The sequence below is a fragment of the Ochotona curzoniae genome, unplaced genomic scaffold, assembly GCF_017591425.1.
Source record: "Ochotona curzoniae isolate NIBS_2020 unplaced genomic scaffold, NIBS_Ocur_1.0 scaffold_3890, whole genome shotgun sequence".
Taxonomy (NCBI): Eukaryota; Metazoa; Chordata; class Mammalia; order Lagomorpha; family Ochotonidae; genus Ochotona; species Ochotona curzoniae.
Genome location: NW_024467115.1, coordinates 35,953,189 through 35,969,195, shown reverse-complemented (window position 1 = coordinate 35,969,195; position 16,007 = coordinate 35,953,189). Strand labels below are relative to the sequence as shown.

Sequence of the window (16,007 nt, the reverse complement as noted above, 5' to 3'; positions counted from 1 at the left end):
TTTTTTGGAAAGATTTATTTGATTTTATTGTAAATGCAGATCTACAGACAGAAGGAGATAAAGAGAGAAAGAATGCATTCGCTAATTCACTCCTCACGTGGTTTCAATAGACAGAACTAAACCAATTTGAAGCCAGGAGCCAGGAGCTTCTTTTGGGTCTCCTCTGCAGGTTCAGGCTACCAAGGCTTTGGGCCATCCTCTACTGCTTTCATAGGCCGTAAGCAGGGAGCTGGATGGGAAGTGGTAAAGAACCTTGGTGTTTTCTGCTTTTGTGATTTCTGCCTTGCTTGCTTGGCTGAGGAACTGTAAACTCCAGGCCTGACAGTCCACGTGACACCTGGCAGGTCACATACGCAGAGCACTCCTCAGGAAAGAGGCTCCTGCTGTACTTTTTAGATAAGACTTGCTCACTACCCTGTAGTCCATCAGTTTGTACGTTTTGAAAGTTGCTTGCTTCAAACACACCAATAGAAACTGCCAACTTGCTCTTTTTAAAAGTTAACAGTTAAACTGATCAATCATGACTATGGAATTGGCCTGAAATGTATAAAAACCCTGTGCTGTCCAACCTCAGCCCTTTTTTTCCTGCCCCTTCTGCTGCTGCTGCGGCTGCTGTCACAGTGGTTGCCGATGCTCCCCATCCCGCTGGGCTGGGTGATGGCTGGGAGCCTAGGCTGGCTTGAATAAACCGCCCTTATGCGTTTGCATCGACTTCAGACTCCTGATGACTTTCTGGAGATCTCAAAATCTGAGTATAGCAGTGGAGCAGCCAGGACATGAACTGGTGCCCATATGGGATATTAGAATGTGCAAGGCGAGGTTTTAGCCACTAGGCTATCATGTTGGGCCCTTTCTTTACCTTTCTGTTACTGATCAAGTTTTCTCAAATGAAAACCTGAATCTTTTCTAAAATGCCAAAATGCTAGAGGGATATTTTTTCTAACAGGAAGATCAGTCAAACTCTCTCTCTCTTTTGTCCCTGGTGCAGATAGTTCAAATTCAAGATCCCTGTTGATTTCCTGTATCAGTTAATGAGAATTTCTGCAACAGTTAAGACAGCTGAGCCTCTGCTATTTTCTAGGCACAGTGAAGTTCAGAGAAACGAAGAGGACAGGGTCGCTGACTTGAACAAATAAAACTATCAGGCAGAAAAGTGCAATCCATGCCCAAGTTATTAGGCACCTGGAGGAATAATGAGACCACCCTGCCAGGCAGATTTAAGAGAATGTGCCGCATGGAGGATGCGGCAGGCCACTGGGCCTGCAGAGGACATCTGGTAGCATAGCAGAAGAAGGAGAAAGGAACAGGTTGGACAATTACCCTAGCCAAACAATGACAGCAAAAATGTAATTGAATGGAGACTGTAAGGTTGACTGCGTCAGCCAACAGACATTGGAGGAGATTACTCATCTTCGGATTGGCAAAACCAAGAACATTTAAGAACTATCCAAACCACCGGCACAGAATCCTTGGTGTGTGTGCCACATCAGGACCCTGGGTTGATACTGGGTGGCTGTTTCCCACCCTGGCTGTGGCTCCTCCTCTCACCTCTTCCCTTCCCCCTGAAACGCGAAGAAGAAATAGAAAATGTGGAAGCAATCACACCTACTTTTTCCTAACCCTTGATCCTTCCCACCCCATCAACTATGTAAAAATCATTAAATAAACAAACAAACAAACAAACGGATTGCCTGAGGCAGCACGTGGGAGGGGCATGGATGACTGACTTCCTCCTGCTGAGAAGCCAGGGCAGCGGAAGGGCATCCTAACGCAGACGGGGTGGTGATGGTGTTCAATGTGGGGGGAGTGTGTTTCAGCATGTGAACTCACAGATGTTCTTGTAAATACAAAAGCTTTATAAACTCAGAGCTGAAAATTCCCACCCTTTCCTGCTCACCTTTTAGGATTTAACTTTCAGTCCTTTGTAAATTACCTGTTGTCTGGCTTCTTGTTGGAGCATCAGATAAAAGTAGTTTAATAATACACTGCTTTTTGGTTGGGCTAGAGGTAAAAGCATAAGCTATAAGTAAAAGGCGCGTTTAGGCCAGTGCTTTCAACAACCAACAGAAAGCCTGAAGAATGCCTATGCTGACATCAGTCACTGCAAGCCTCACCTCATTAATCCAATGGGCAAATGTTTACTGAGCATGTCTTATGTTCTAGGCAGTGATCTGACGGTGAGTTTACAATCATAATTAGGGTCACCTCTTCTTCAATATCAACTCCTCCGAGAGTCCAACATCTATGTTTATTTTCCTCTTTATCCCAGACAGCTAGTAACAGTCGAGTCTATTTCACTTCAGCAATTCACTGGGCTCACTTTGTCACTTAGAACTACTTCACTTCTAAACTAGGAATTGGAAATTGCTACCCAACCACAACTTCTCATTCTGTCTATTACTTCCTCCAAACCATGGGCTCCCAGGATCAGGTCACAAAGTATCCTTCCACACCTACTCAGAGGCTGCCTGTTTCAGCCACATCTTTAGCAGTTCCCTAAATTCCTTAAAGCACTGCTTCTTTTTGTTGGTTTAGTTTTCTGCACAATGCTTTAGGCAACTGCTAGCTGTAGGCAAGCTCCATCACCTGTGACTCCAGGAGGGTGGAAGAGGTGTGGGCAGCACGGACTCTGCAGGTCACGTTACCCAGCTTTGCTGTGGCCAAGCCTCCGGACCCCACAACACCGATGCCAAACCCTCACTGCTTTTTTCAATCCGTTTGCTTTACTGAGACAATGTCACTCTACAATATGTGCTTCGGCTCTTCCCACAATCTCTCTGTTCCATATCACCTCTTCCAGACTGACCTCCCTACTGTTCTCAAATCCCATTTTCCAACCTGTCCTTGTCTCATGTTAACCTTCTGTTTCCCAGTTCTTGTCCCAAAGCCTGATTACTTGTTTATAAAAGCACGGTCATGCTCTCCATTTCAAGCTACCGTTCTTTGCTTCTCTGCCAAATCAGCTCTTGTAGCTCTTATCTCCAGCCCCTAAAAACAAGTGTGTAGTACACAGCTGACTCAACAGAGACTGAATGATGACTGAACACGTCCTTCCCAACGTGACTTCCATCACTATTGCTCCACTGAGGACATTTGCTGACCTTAAAACCTCCAGATCCAATTTTCTCACGTCTACACGCAACTGTTACCTTCTTGCTTGGCATTTTCCTTTAATGGCTTTTTATCACATTCCTCTACCATCTCTTCCTTTTTCCGCTTGCTAAATAAAGGCTACTACTCCACCATCCAAGTTCTGTGACTGGCTCTCTCTTCATTCACTTTACATTTATTAGCTTCATTTTCTCAACTGTGGCTTCAATGCGCATGACCCGAAAGCTCTTCAGCGCAGTCCCTTGCCAGAGTTTCAATCTCACACCTTGGCTGTGTCCCCTCAGTAATCCACCTGGCCGACCCTCCAATGGAAGGTTTCTCCCAGGCCTTCAACAACGAGCTGGATCAGCAGCAGAGCAGCTGGAACCTGAACTGATGCCCACACAGGATGCCAGCATTGCAGGCGGTAGTTTTAGCTGTAATGCCACAATGCTGGCCCTTCAGGGAAGTTTTCAGAGCTCAGCTCTAAGGCACCCCCACCCCCTTCGAGATCCTCTGTAGAGATGTTCTCAGTTTTCTTAGGAATTTTGCATGTCTTTAGGAAAGATACAGGTTACTAAATTTAAATTTGCTTTTCTCTTTTTTTTTTTTTAAACACTTCTTTTTTTTAAGATTTATTTTTATTATTTTTTTTTATTAGAAAGGCGGATATACAGAGAGGAGAGACAGAGAGGAAGATCTTCCGTCCGATGATTCACTCCCTAAGTGAGCGAAACGGCCGATACTATGCTGACCCGAAGCCAGGAGCCTCTTCCGGGTCTCCCACGCGGGTGCAGGGTCCCAAAGCTTTGGGCCGTCCTCGGCTGCCTTCCCGGGCCACAGGCAGGGAGCTGGGTGGGAAGCGGGGCTGCCGGGATTAGAACTGGCGCCCATATGGGATCCCAGCGTGTGCAAGGCGAGGACCTTAACCACTGCGCCACTGCGCCACCGCGCCGGGCCCAAATTTGCTTTTCTCTTATGAATGTTTGTCAGAAGGCCTAGGCAAGGCTCTGGAAAAATGGAAGAGAAAATTATTCTCTCTCCATACAAGTAAATAAACGAAGCCTCAGCATTTATGTCTGAAAGTTTCCGATTTCTACTTCAGACTGATGAAAAACACAGACTTACCTCACTTCCCATCTGTCTGGGATTTGGAATAAAGCATTCTGATTAAAAGAAAAAACTGCTCTGTCCCTTATCTGTCCTGGCTTCTACACTACAATTCAATTACTGTGGGGTAAAGGGATTAAATAAATGTTTGCAAAAACAATTCTGAACATAACCAACTTACTCGTTATGTATTAGATCTTGTCAGTGTCATTTTAAAGTGACCAGTGATGGAATGCACGCCGCAGTCTGAAGGCCCTTACCTGCACAAGCGTGTCCAGTGTGAAGATGTGTTCCCCACGCACATTGTAGAACTTGACCATGGCACTCTTCAGAAGGGGCCCATTGGGGAGCTCGCCAAGCTGGGGCTGCCGCTCCATCCCAGCGACTGCCAGCAAGTCTCCCTGTGTGCACCACTGGGCCACCACCTCTGAAAGTACAGAAGACACCATCAGTGTGAGGCCACGGCCTCGCTCTGCCACTCAGCAGCACCATCACTCGTCTGCAAGTGTTCAAGAAACAGAGATGCCCAAGCAAACCCAGCTGGGCTCTCTCTGTTCGCTCATGGAGATAACCAAGACTGTCTCTGTATACAGGCTCTGTTAAAAACCAGTGTCTGTTTGGGTCAAAGTCAGGCAGCAACTCAGGCATAACAAAGCAGAATGTTAAGTATCTCTCTGGTACCAACATTTCCATAATGAGACTTACAGAACACTTTCTCTAAGGCAAGTACGGGAATAAACGGTGGACCTGTATGCCACCTAAGTGCTCTCCTACCGCTGTGTCTTCTGCTTGTGGAGATGACTCCCAGAGTTTACAAAGGCTCAAAGTAAACAAGTGAACCAATGGCAAAGCTCATATTTACGCTTGATAAACATTCCCACTTGGTGGTCATATTGTCTGAAAAATTTTTACCCTGGACATGCAATACCTACCCACAAACCACTCAATGCCTGTAACAGGGAGTTTTAAATGGTTTGTTGTATTCCTATGTGAGCAATTATTTCCTTTTTTTCTGAATAACCAAAATTATTGGTACTTCCAAGTTTTAGAACACACACACACACACACACACACACACACACACACACACACACACACAATCTATCTACCATCTAACTATCTAATCTCCACAGCCCTGCTTCGATAACACAGAAAGTGTGACACCTAGAACAAGGTGGCTCACTCTGTGGAGCAGCTGGCCAGGACCAAAAGGGATCTTGCCACAAAGCCGCGTCAGGGCTCCCTCAGGTTGCAGTCATCACGTCACCCCTCCTACTCACAGCCAGTGATGACTGAGACACTAACACACGGGCCTCCTGCCACAATGACATTCCCTGGGACCTGTCTGTGCACCGAGCTTCCCTTTACATTAGCCACAGAGCAGTCATAGGGAGGGCTGAGAGAAGCAGTGAGACACAAAGTAGGAAAAAAATCTTCTAGCTATCCAAAGAAGTGAAGCATACACACAGGGGGCTTTGTCAATTTTTAAACAAAAGATATGGATGAAGTTCTAATAAAAAGACATGAATGAAGTTATATATAAGCCAGGGAATGAAAAATAATAGGAAAGAGTCAAGTAAACGCCCTGGAGAACACGATCTCTCAGAGGACGGGAGAAGCAGCTGGAGGACTTGCGTGGATCTTAGCAGGTGCTCTGTGGGGTCAACGCCTGGATCCCTGTCGCTGCCACCCTGCTCGAGAACGTGAGGCTGCCGTTCTCTAACCCCAATCCCAGCCTTCTCCCAACACTAACACACAGCAGCACTGGAGGCTCCAGGAAGCTGAAACAAGAAGCCACATAATTCCCTACAAACACATTTGAAACAGCACAAATGGAAGGATTTGCTCCTCTCAGAGTGTGTGTGTGCTGGGGCCGGGCTGCAGGCAGGTGTGACAGATGGGGTAGTTCTGAGCCACTGAGCTGGAGCAGCAGACCATGTCAGTGCCTGTAGACGGATGGCCAGTCCTCAGTGACAGCAGCTGGTTGTACTGAGCAGGTCTGGCTAGCTACTCTGCTCTGCATTCATATATGTAGGTCCCCTCTAACATTAAGGACAAGAAGCAGCTGAGGAAACTGAATTTTAACATCTTCTAATATAGCACCAGTCAACCCTGAAGAGACAGACTGTCTTCCCAAAGAACTCACCCAGGGACATAACATCAACAGCCGTCTCACATGGTAAAACTGACTCCAAACACCCGAGTCCACTGTTGCCTCTTAAGGTGACACTGCAAAACATCTACCGGGAAGATGGCAGCCCCGACTGCTGCCTTCACGTCAGTCCCTCTGCACCTGCACAGACCTTTCGAGGCAGCTGTACACATGAGGACTGTTCCTTAATAAGCCTGCCAGACTCTTCAAGACAACAGGCTGCTGTGGAAATGATGTCCCGTGCACCACCTGCTGCCTCAGGAGTGGCAGGTGCTGCCTTTTGCTTGGCGTGCTGACACAAGGCAAGCCAGCTGCAAACACCTGCATACCTGATTATCTGGTACCATTCATGCCACAGTGAGGAAAAGAAGCTAAGACAAAGACAAAGTCAGGAAATCCTTTACGGTATCAGACCAGATAAGCAGGGGAGCTAAAGCGTGTCCTTCAAACGGCCTCCATGAGGTGCAGAGGAGGTTACTGCTGCAGAAAGACACCATTCAGCACTGGGTGTGCAACACCAGCTTGGGTCATGGGCAACATTTCGTACCTTTCAGCCCTGAGCGGATGACAGTAGGCGACAAGTCATCGTAGTTATTCATCAAGCTGATGTCCCCCGAGCTGAAGCTGACAGTAAGCAGAGGTTTGATGTTCTGTACTGGGATGGGGTATGCTGCGGGGCCATCTGTGAACACAAACAAGCGACAAGTGAAAAACAGGCAACCAGCACCCACGCAGGTCCAAGTTCCAATGGGGCATCTCTGTAAGACTCCAACTTTACAGTAAAGGCTAAAATTGGGCGTGGCTCATAAAAGCAGTGTGTGGCATGGCAAATAATTCAGGCCAGTGGAAGGAAACTTCTTGCTTTTTAAGTCCCAGTACTTGCCCAGATGTTATGGAAGTGGCCAGGAAGGACCGTGCAATGGTTTTTCCATGTATAGTTTCAAACAGTGAGTACTTCTTCCATGTCCTGGCGAGCCAGGGTTTTCAGCTCACGCTGAGACCTTCTGCAGCAGCCACTGGGGTGGCCCTGACACTTGCCTGCACAGGAACCCCAGGATTGCTCTCCACTGCTTCACACTACAGTACTATTCTATACCAACCTCCTTGCTCAAATTACCTAGGCCATCAACCAATAACCTATTACTCCCGAATGGGAGAGGCCTAGCATCCTCTGAATTACCCCATGGCTGCCGAGAAGAGGATGGAGATCTGTTCTGAGATCTGGACTTGCTTTATTATTTATCTGCAGACTTTTCTCTTCCTGTCCTAAAACAGGGATGAGTCTACCTGAATTCAAGGTACTTAAGAGGAGTTCCATTTTATAAACCTACCAAATCTGTGCTGTAAAGACACAGACTTCATTACGACACCAGCACCTTCATTCAACACCATCACCTCACTCAAGGCTAGTGCCCTATTGTAGGAAGGGGAAATTTCCTCCCAGAAGGATTCAGAGATGGCAGGAATGCTCCCTCCTAAGACCCTCTGGTTCTGCAGTGCTACATCAATCTTGGTTTCTTTTTCACAGTAAGCAACACGTCTACACACAGAGATGCACACCTGGGCAACATAACACAGACACACAGAGGCACACACTTGGGCAACATAGCATACAAAAATAAAGAGGCACACACCTGGGCAACATAACACACACACACACCTGGGCAACATAATACACACAACCACACACCTGAGCAACATAACACACACACACCTGGACAATGTAACACACACACATACATACCTGGGCAGCATAACATTAACACAAACACACACACACCCCTGGGCAACATAATACACACAACCACACACTTGAGCAACATAACACACACACACACCTGGGCAGCATAACATTAACACACACACACACACACACACACACACACTCACACCTGGACAACATAACACACACACATCCTCGGCAATGTAACACACACACCTGAGCAACATAACACACTGTCTCTCTCTTACAGAGGGGGTCTTGTTGGAGACAGCTACTGCTGGGGCGGGACGAGGAACGCTTTCACTTTTCCCTGGGTCTGCCCTTCATAGGACAGGACAACATGGGACTTGGTGACAGGAACATGAGGAACCTCCAGGAAGTGGCCTGCTACTGTTAAGGCCACCCCACAGTGGGAACATGGCCATGCAGGTCAGACAGAAGCCTACTTCAGTGTCATTACTTCTGACCAAAGAACCATTCCCTTCCACCAGTCGATAACATAGTTTATTGTAAAAAAGGAAAGAACAAATAAACAGCAGGCAGTGTAGGGGAAGAGCATGTGGGTGGTGGGCCCACACAGCAGCCACTGGAGAGCCTCATCTGTGGAGATGATCAATGTCAAGAGCCAAGGGGCCCTATGCTTTTCTTACAGTCTCCTATTCATTTGTGGGTAACACACACTGGGGTGAAGGAGCTAGGAGGAGCATCAAACATCACAGAGGGGCAGTTGGTACCTGTGAACTGAGAAGGGAGAGCGAGTTTGCCTGAGATAAGGTACACATGGGTGTGCAGAGGCAGCCTAAGAGCTGGCCTTCATTACAGCTGAACTAATCCTCTCCTCTTGCCGCTCATGTTACATGCTTTAATACCATTAGGGACTTGGCTACATTAATAGCCAGCATTTTTCATCCTCATTTCACTTAATTCTCCCTCAGGGACACAGGAAGAGCCCTATCTTGCTGTGCATATAGGAATGCCTCAACCAGTGGGTAATGGACCTGGAGAAGCAATGGCACAGGAGACAGAGATGAGGCCAGTGCTGCCTGCATTGCATCCCAGAATCCTTCCCAGCAAGTCAACACGCCAGGCCTGGAATGGATCTTCACTCTTCCTTCTCCGAGCCAGCTGGTTCTCTTTTGAAACTCTTTTGTCCCCTTCTATTCAGTGACAAGGAATGTGAGGGCCAAGAGTCGGCTACCTTGGGGTGGGGAGTAGTCATCTGAGTCTGTGTCGCTCTCGCTGCTGTCTTCCACCAGGAAGATGGGGTAGTTCCAGGACATGCTGAGGATGCCATCCGATTCATGCAGGAGGACATGGGCCAGCATCCTGCCATGGCAGTCCATGACGATCACCTGCCCGTCAGCCGTGCCAAACAGCACCTGTAATAAGACCAGACCTATGACCAAGTGCCAATGAGTGCTGGTGTCCCAGCAACCCTTGTGGTCTCCACTAGTAGGAAGAGGACAAAATTCACATAGAACTTTAAACAGAAAGCAGCTCAGGAACTGAGCAGTGTCACACCAACAGCAGAACAGCTGGTGACCACAGCAAGCAAAGCAGACCTCAACACAAACAACTGACAGCAGATGCTGGACGGACCTTTCCAAACAGGAGTGGAAAACCACAGCCTCACTTTTTGAGGGGGAAGTAGAGGGATTAAGACAGGAAATAGCCATTTACTTTTCTGGAAAAAGAAATAACAGAGATTCACTGCTATGGTTTTCTAAAACTCAGACATACAAGTTTCTGTTTGTCTGCACTGGTACACAGAGCTCCAGTCAAATATTACTGGATTATACCTGGAAATGCTGATGCTTCTAAAGAGACACTGTAGTGTTTGGGGTCTAATGCCTTATTCCATGAGAATAGTACCTATCACTAATTAAAGTAATGACTGCAAACACAAACATATATACCAGCTACATCTGAAATAAGCAAAATGCTAAAAGTTCAACATATTTATCTATCAAAATAATAGCTAAAAGCACCTAGTGCTGTTGGGTAAAACTTGAGGACACTGCTACTAGTACCACTGGTGTCTCAGGGGTGAGCTGGAGCTAAACACTGCAGCTGTGGGCTCAGGTGAGCTGGGTACTGGCACTGCAGCTGTGAGTTCAGCTGAGCTGGGTACTGGCACTGCAGCTGTGAGCTCAGGTGAGCTGGGTACTGGCACTGCTGCTGTGAGCTCAGGTGAGCTGGGTACTGGCACTGCTGCTGGGAGCTCAGGTGAGCTGGGTACTGGCACTGCTGCTGGGAGCTCAAGTAGTTAAGTACTGGCGCTGCAGCTGTGGGCTCAGGTGAGCTGGGTACTGGCACTGCAGCTGTGGGCTCAGGTGAGCTGGGTACTGGCGCTGCAGCTGTGGGCTCAGGTGAGCTGGGTACTGGCACTGCTGCTGTGAGCTCAGGTGAGCTGGGTACTGGCACTGCTGCTGGGAGCTCAGGTGAGCTGGGTACTGGCACTGCTGCTGGGAGCTCAAGTAGTTAAGTACTGGCGCTGCAGCTGTGGGCTCAGGTGAGCTGGGCACTAACTGCAGGTGTAGGCTCAGGTGAGCTCACACCAGGCTGGCTGATGAAGGAGGCTGCAGCTTATACAAAGGGAAATTTCTGCAAGGTATTCTATCCCTTCCTTCGGTTTGCTTTTGAGATTCGGAAGTGAAGCTCCTTGAGAACTGACCATGCCTCTCCTCTCCTCTGGGACTCAGAGGGTACTCCATCAGTATTTATTGCTAATCAACAAACTGAACTCCGTGACAATCATAAGGCAATTGTAGGACATAAATTTTAACTGGGATAGATTTGCTGTACTCAAACATGTCTACAAAAATGTGAAGTAGGAGGGAAGAGATTTTAAGAACAAATCATCTATCTATCACATATTTCCCTAAACATGATCTGCACTGTAATGAATGAATCCTACGAAAAGCCAGAACCAATTTTCCCACACAGGCAGTGAGAGATTCCTTGGTGTACACTGGTGAAAGGAAGAATAGACAAGGCTATGATGGACACAGGGAGGAGTGCTGGGGCCCGGAGCAACCGCCGAAGCCCTCTAAGACCCCAGGCCTCTCTACCCCGCCTTGTGTTTACTCATTTAATCAAGGATGTCATGAAAAGCACGTACTAGGGCACTCAGGATTCAGATAGCTTTCCTATGTGGATCCCTGTTTTCTGACTCCCCAGCTAAACTAAGCTTTGAAGGTGTGGGCTGTTACAGACTGAATGGTTACATGCTCCCCAAGTTCATACATTGATGGTATCTCAAAATTGGGGTGTCTGGGAGCTGATTTGGTGTCTCCAAGGTCATGAGGATAGGCCCCACGATGAGATGTGTGCCCTTGTAAAAGGAGGCTAAGACCTAGGCTGATACACACTCGACCCACAAGCACTGAGGAACAGTGTAGGAGCACAGGGTGAGAAAGGCAGCTGCTGCAGGCCAAGGGGAGCCCTGCCCAGGACTGAACTGGCCAGCCCCTTCACCTGGCGCTGTAACAGTCAGTCTGTCGCTTTAGCCACCTAACTGCGTGTTGCATCAGGTAACCCAAGCAGAGACCCAGGCTCTAGCAGCCCACCAGTTCTCCTGAGGATCTGATACAGCATCTGACCAATAGCAGAAAGTGCCTGAGGGAAGCAAGGAGGAGGAAGAGCTGAAGGAAAGACATGTCTTTGCATCTTCACATGGAGACACCATCTGTGTGTCATTCACATTTTACATTTTTAAGAATGAAGAGATGAGACAAAAGAACAAAGAAGGGTGCTACAATGAGTTAACAGGCATTCAGTATTACATTAAAGCAAAAGAGAGGGGAAAAACCAGCCCCATGTCCTCCACCATTAATCCTTTCCAACTGCAGTTCCCGGGAAGACTCTATTCCACCATTAAGATGGAGAACAGGCCACAGAAGGCACTGTCAGGCTGTTAAACACGACGCAGAGCTCGCTCTGTTTTGAAATAAGCACGTCAGAGACGATGGTGTCCTGCTACAACCCAGAATCAGACTTTAAAAGCTCATCGCCATCCCAAGTTCTTTCCGTATTAATCACTTCCAATGAGATAAAGCTTGGGGAGCCAAGGTCTTCAGCAGAACAAGGCAATGAACACACCTGGCAGACACAAGTCTGCTGCCTCTGCTCCCAAACTGTGGTCAAGGACTGAGCTGCTCCTTGCTGGCTGACACAGGCTGCTCCTTCCCAGGCACCAGTCCCCTCGAGGTGCCTTCTTACCCTGCTCCTCGGGCCTGGCATGTGGCCTTGGGGACCACTTCCAGACTGCCAGCCTCTCAGCCTCACTCCTGAGCCCCCAACTCACACACATCAACTGCCCTCCCACCATCTACTCCAGCTCTGCCATAGGCCCTTCAAAGTCAACAGAACAAGGTCAAATACCCAATCACATTATTCCTCTGAGAAACACGAGCAAGCAGATTCTTCCAGCAAAGACTGCCTGTGCTTGGGCTCCAACAGCCAGCACTGCAAGTGGCCTGTAACAAGTGCTCAGATGTCACCTGAGGCCTTCAAGACTCACCACATAGAAACAAGTTGGGTCTAAGAATGGTGCCCACAGTGCTGGGCTAGGCTATGGTTCTGCATGCCTGTCTTCCAGTAAACAGTGTCAAGGGCAGGTCTGCACTCAAGGGTGCTCACGGCTCTCCGTGAGTGGCTTCTCAGCGACTGGCAATAAATGAACTTTGCCTATCTTTGATCTTTCTCCAAGTTTTCCTGCAATTTAAGGAGACAAAGTTTTAAATTTTTTTTCTAAAGTTTATTTATTTGAAAGGCAGAGTGATAGTGGGGGAGCAGGACAGAGGGAAGGAAGAAGAGAGAGAGAAAATCCTTCATCTATCACTTAACTTTCCAAATGGCCACAGTGTCCACAGCTGGACCAGGCTGAAGCCAGGAACCTGAAACTCTGTCCAGGTCTCCCACGTGGTGGCACATACTGCTTTCCTAGGCGCATGAGCAGGGACATGGATAGCAACTAGAGCACCTGGGACTTAAACCAGCACTCACACGGGATGCATGCATTATGAGGTTAACCTACTGTGCTACAACACCAGTTCTTAGGAGCAAAACTTCTTTCTTCTTCAAATCAGAAAGCGATGCTCAGAAAACAAACCCTCTAAGCACTTTCAGCAATAGTTGCACATGCTTCATGCAAGGGCCAGAACAAGGCTTCCTGATTCATGCACATCAGGACCACAGAGACTGTGAGTCAACTCATACCAGCTTAGGGACTGCTTCTTTGGGTTCAGTTTACTTTCCAGCCCTGAATAAATTTAGTTAAAAGCTGTGTTTTGTTGTTGCTGCTTTGTTCTGATTTTATGTATTTATTTACTTGAAAGAATTATAGGGAAAGAGGGAGAGGAAGAGGTTGGGAAGAGGGAGGAAGATCCTTTATCCACTGGCTCACTCCCCAGATGGCTCTAACAGCCAGGGCTGGGGCAGGCCCAAGCCGGAGCTCTATCTAGGTCTCTCTCATGAGTGGCAGCGAACCAAACACTTGGGCCATCTTGCACTGATTTTGCACATCATTATCAGGAAGCTAGATCAGAAGTGGAGCAGCTGGGGCATGAATCAATGCCCATTTGGAACACTGACATCTTGGGTGGCTAAGCTTTGTGGGTCCCACAGGGTTGCTTTTTTTTTTTTAACAGCAATGTAATATAATCTCTTAATTTTACTGTATTCCATGAATAGACTATCTTCAGAAGCAATTATGTGTAAGCAAAAACAAATTTTTGTGAGTAGCATAACATGAACCAAACCACAAGGAAGGACGGAAATGATACAAGACCACTGCTGAGATGGCTGCTCTGGGGGTACTCTGCCTCTGAGTAGCAGGACTCATCCTTGTGCCTGCAAAAATACTGGAACTTTCATTATCCAAAACACATGCTGCCGTTAATGTTCACCCCTTCTGCAGTGGAAGAGCCAAAGAAGGTGACTTTTTCAAGTTTTTACAATTTAAAGCTGCGGGGAAAAATAAAAATTCCTCACAAATTCCTACTGGTCACCAGCATCACTGTGGCAAACACCTACATGGGCCATGCCATGGGGGATTGGGAAATAAAAGGAGAGCCATCACAACCCTTTCTGTCTTAAGAAAGAAAACAAAGACCTCTCTGTGGGGTGTGGAACACGGGCCCTCAAGTGTGCGTGCAGGCTGCCAAGGCCGGGTCTGAGCGTCTCCCTTCAAAGACCAGCCACGGACAGCAGAGACTTGCAAACGCCAGAACTGCTTCACTCACCAACAGAGTCCTTCCTGTGAGCATCCTCTGCCTTACTTCTTTGAAAAAAGAGATGAAATGCAATTTCATAGTTAACTGCAACAATTATTTTTAAAACTGCATCTTTGGGCTAAATGTATAATTCTGAAGTCATTTCATCTCTTCATTGCAGAAAAGACCACTTAAAAACAAACTCATAAAAATTAGGGGCTGTCCTATGTGTACCCATCTTTTGAGAAGCAGACAGTCTAATTGCCACAGCCTTGGATCTAATGTTAAATAATTCCCATTACTAAAATTTTCTTCCCCAGATCTTCCAGGTTACTTTCTGAAGCATATTCACCCTCGTAAGACAATTTCAGTGGGTGAAAAGACAACAGGTTGAGCACAGGGCCAATATAGAATTAATTTACCTGGTGTGGTAGCCTAGAGGCTAAAATGCTCGCCTTGAATGTGCTAGGATCTCAGATGGATGCTAGTTTTAATCCTGGTGGCCCGCTTCCCACGCAGCTCCCTTCTTGTGGCCTGGGAAAGCAGTCGAGGACGGCCCAAAGCCTTGGGATCCTGTGTGCACGTGGGAGACCCAGAAGAGCTCCTGGCTCCTGGCTTCAGATTGGTACAGCCCTGGACTTTGGGGCCACTTGGGGAATCAATGGATGGAAGATATTCGTCTCTGTCTTTCCTTCTCTCTGTATATCTGACTTTGCAATAAAAACAAATACATCTTTAAAAAATTAAGTTAGCTAGAGAATTTCCAGAAGGATACAGAAGGACCTGGAAACATGTAAAAGTAGGGGACTGAAGTGGCCAGCTAGGGTACACTGAAGGAGTGTTCAGTCATAAAAATACATTTAAATAGACTCCAAATGAAGAAGGGAGAAATGCTTCAGGATCAGCCCTACATCAGGTCTTTGACGTTAGGCACAAATGCCCCATGCACCAATGAGCCTATGGACTGAGCGCCCACTTTTGGGTGACAAGGAGATGCCATGTGATACAGCATGTTCACCTGTCTGCTGTAGACAGGGCACGTCCATTAGGGAAACTCTCTTTACAAAGGACTCGGGGGCCGAGGTCACCTGGTGGGTGGTCTGCTCCTATGTTCACTCCCAATTTTGATCATCCTCCCTCCCTGAATGCCAAATTTCCTCTGCTCACTCTAAAATCCCTTTGTTTCGAAAGGCTGTAACTCTTTCATATATCTCTAAATATGATGCAAACAGTTGTTTCTTCCCACTGGCTCCTAATAAGCTTTTCCTTAAGACTTGTGGGAGGGGCTTTGCAGTTTTGCACTGCCTGTGGTGGTCAGGTACAGAGCCCACAGTGCTTGTGGCAAGTACCAACAAGTGCCCAGGTCAGACCCATCCATACTCAAGTGGGAAGCACGTGTTTTGACTAGTGACAATATAGCAGGGACAAGGGTCCAAAGTGCACTGAACTTTGACTTGCTTGCAGAGGTCACCAAGTAAAGGGAGAGGCAGATAGCCACTGTGGGGTCTTCAGCAGTGACAGAGAATGGGAATGAACAAAAGGCAGGAAGCAAGGGATATGCTGCAAACTGATCTGGCCCTCTAGATTGGCTACCTGGGACTAATGAAAATTAAGCCCCTGCTCTCTCAGGAGACAGGGAGATGGGGGCCTGCTCTCAGATGCTGGTTGCAAAAGTCAGTTCTCTTGGCTACCTGGAACTTTGTGAGGCAGGCACTTC

The 16,007-nt window shown here is 47.5% G+C and overlaps 1 protein-coding gene across 2 annotated transcripts in view; it reads right to left on the bottom strand.

The window, feature by feature from the left end:
• TULP4 (TUB like protein 4) overlaps positions 1-16,007 on the bottom strand; it is a 195,556-nt gene that overhangs the window by 30,066 nt on the left and 149,483 nt on the right. For both annotated transcript variants that reach the window (XM_040965630.1, XM_040965631.1), the window contains 3 exons: positions 9,274-9,454; positions 6,900-7,034; positions 4,461-4,627 (listed from right to left, as the gene is read on the bottom strand). In XM_040965630.1, the coding sequence (XP_040821564.1) occupies positions 4,461-4,627; positions 6,900-7,034; positions 9,274-9,454 (483 nt within the window). The remainder of the gene's footprint in view (positions 1-4,460; positions 4,628-6,899; positions 7,035-9,273; positions 9,455-16,007) is intronic.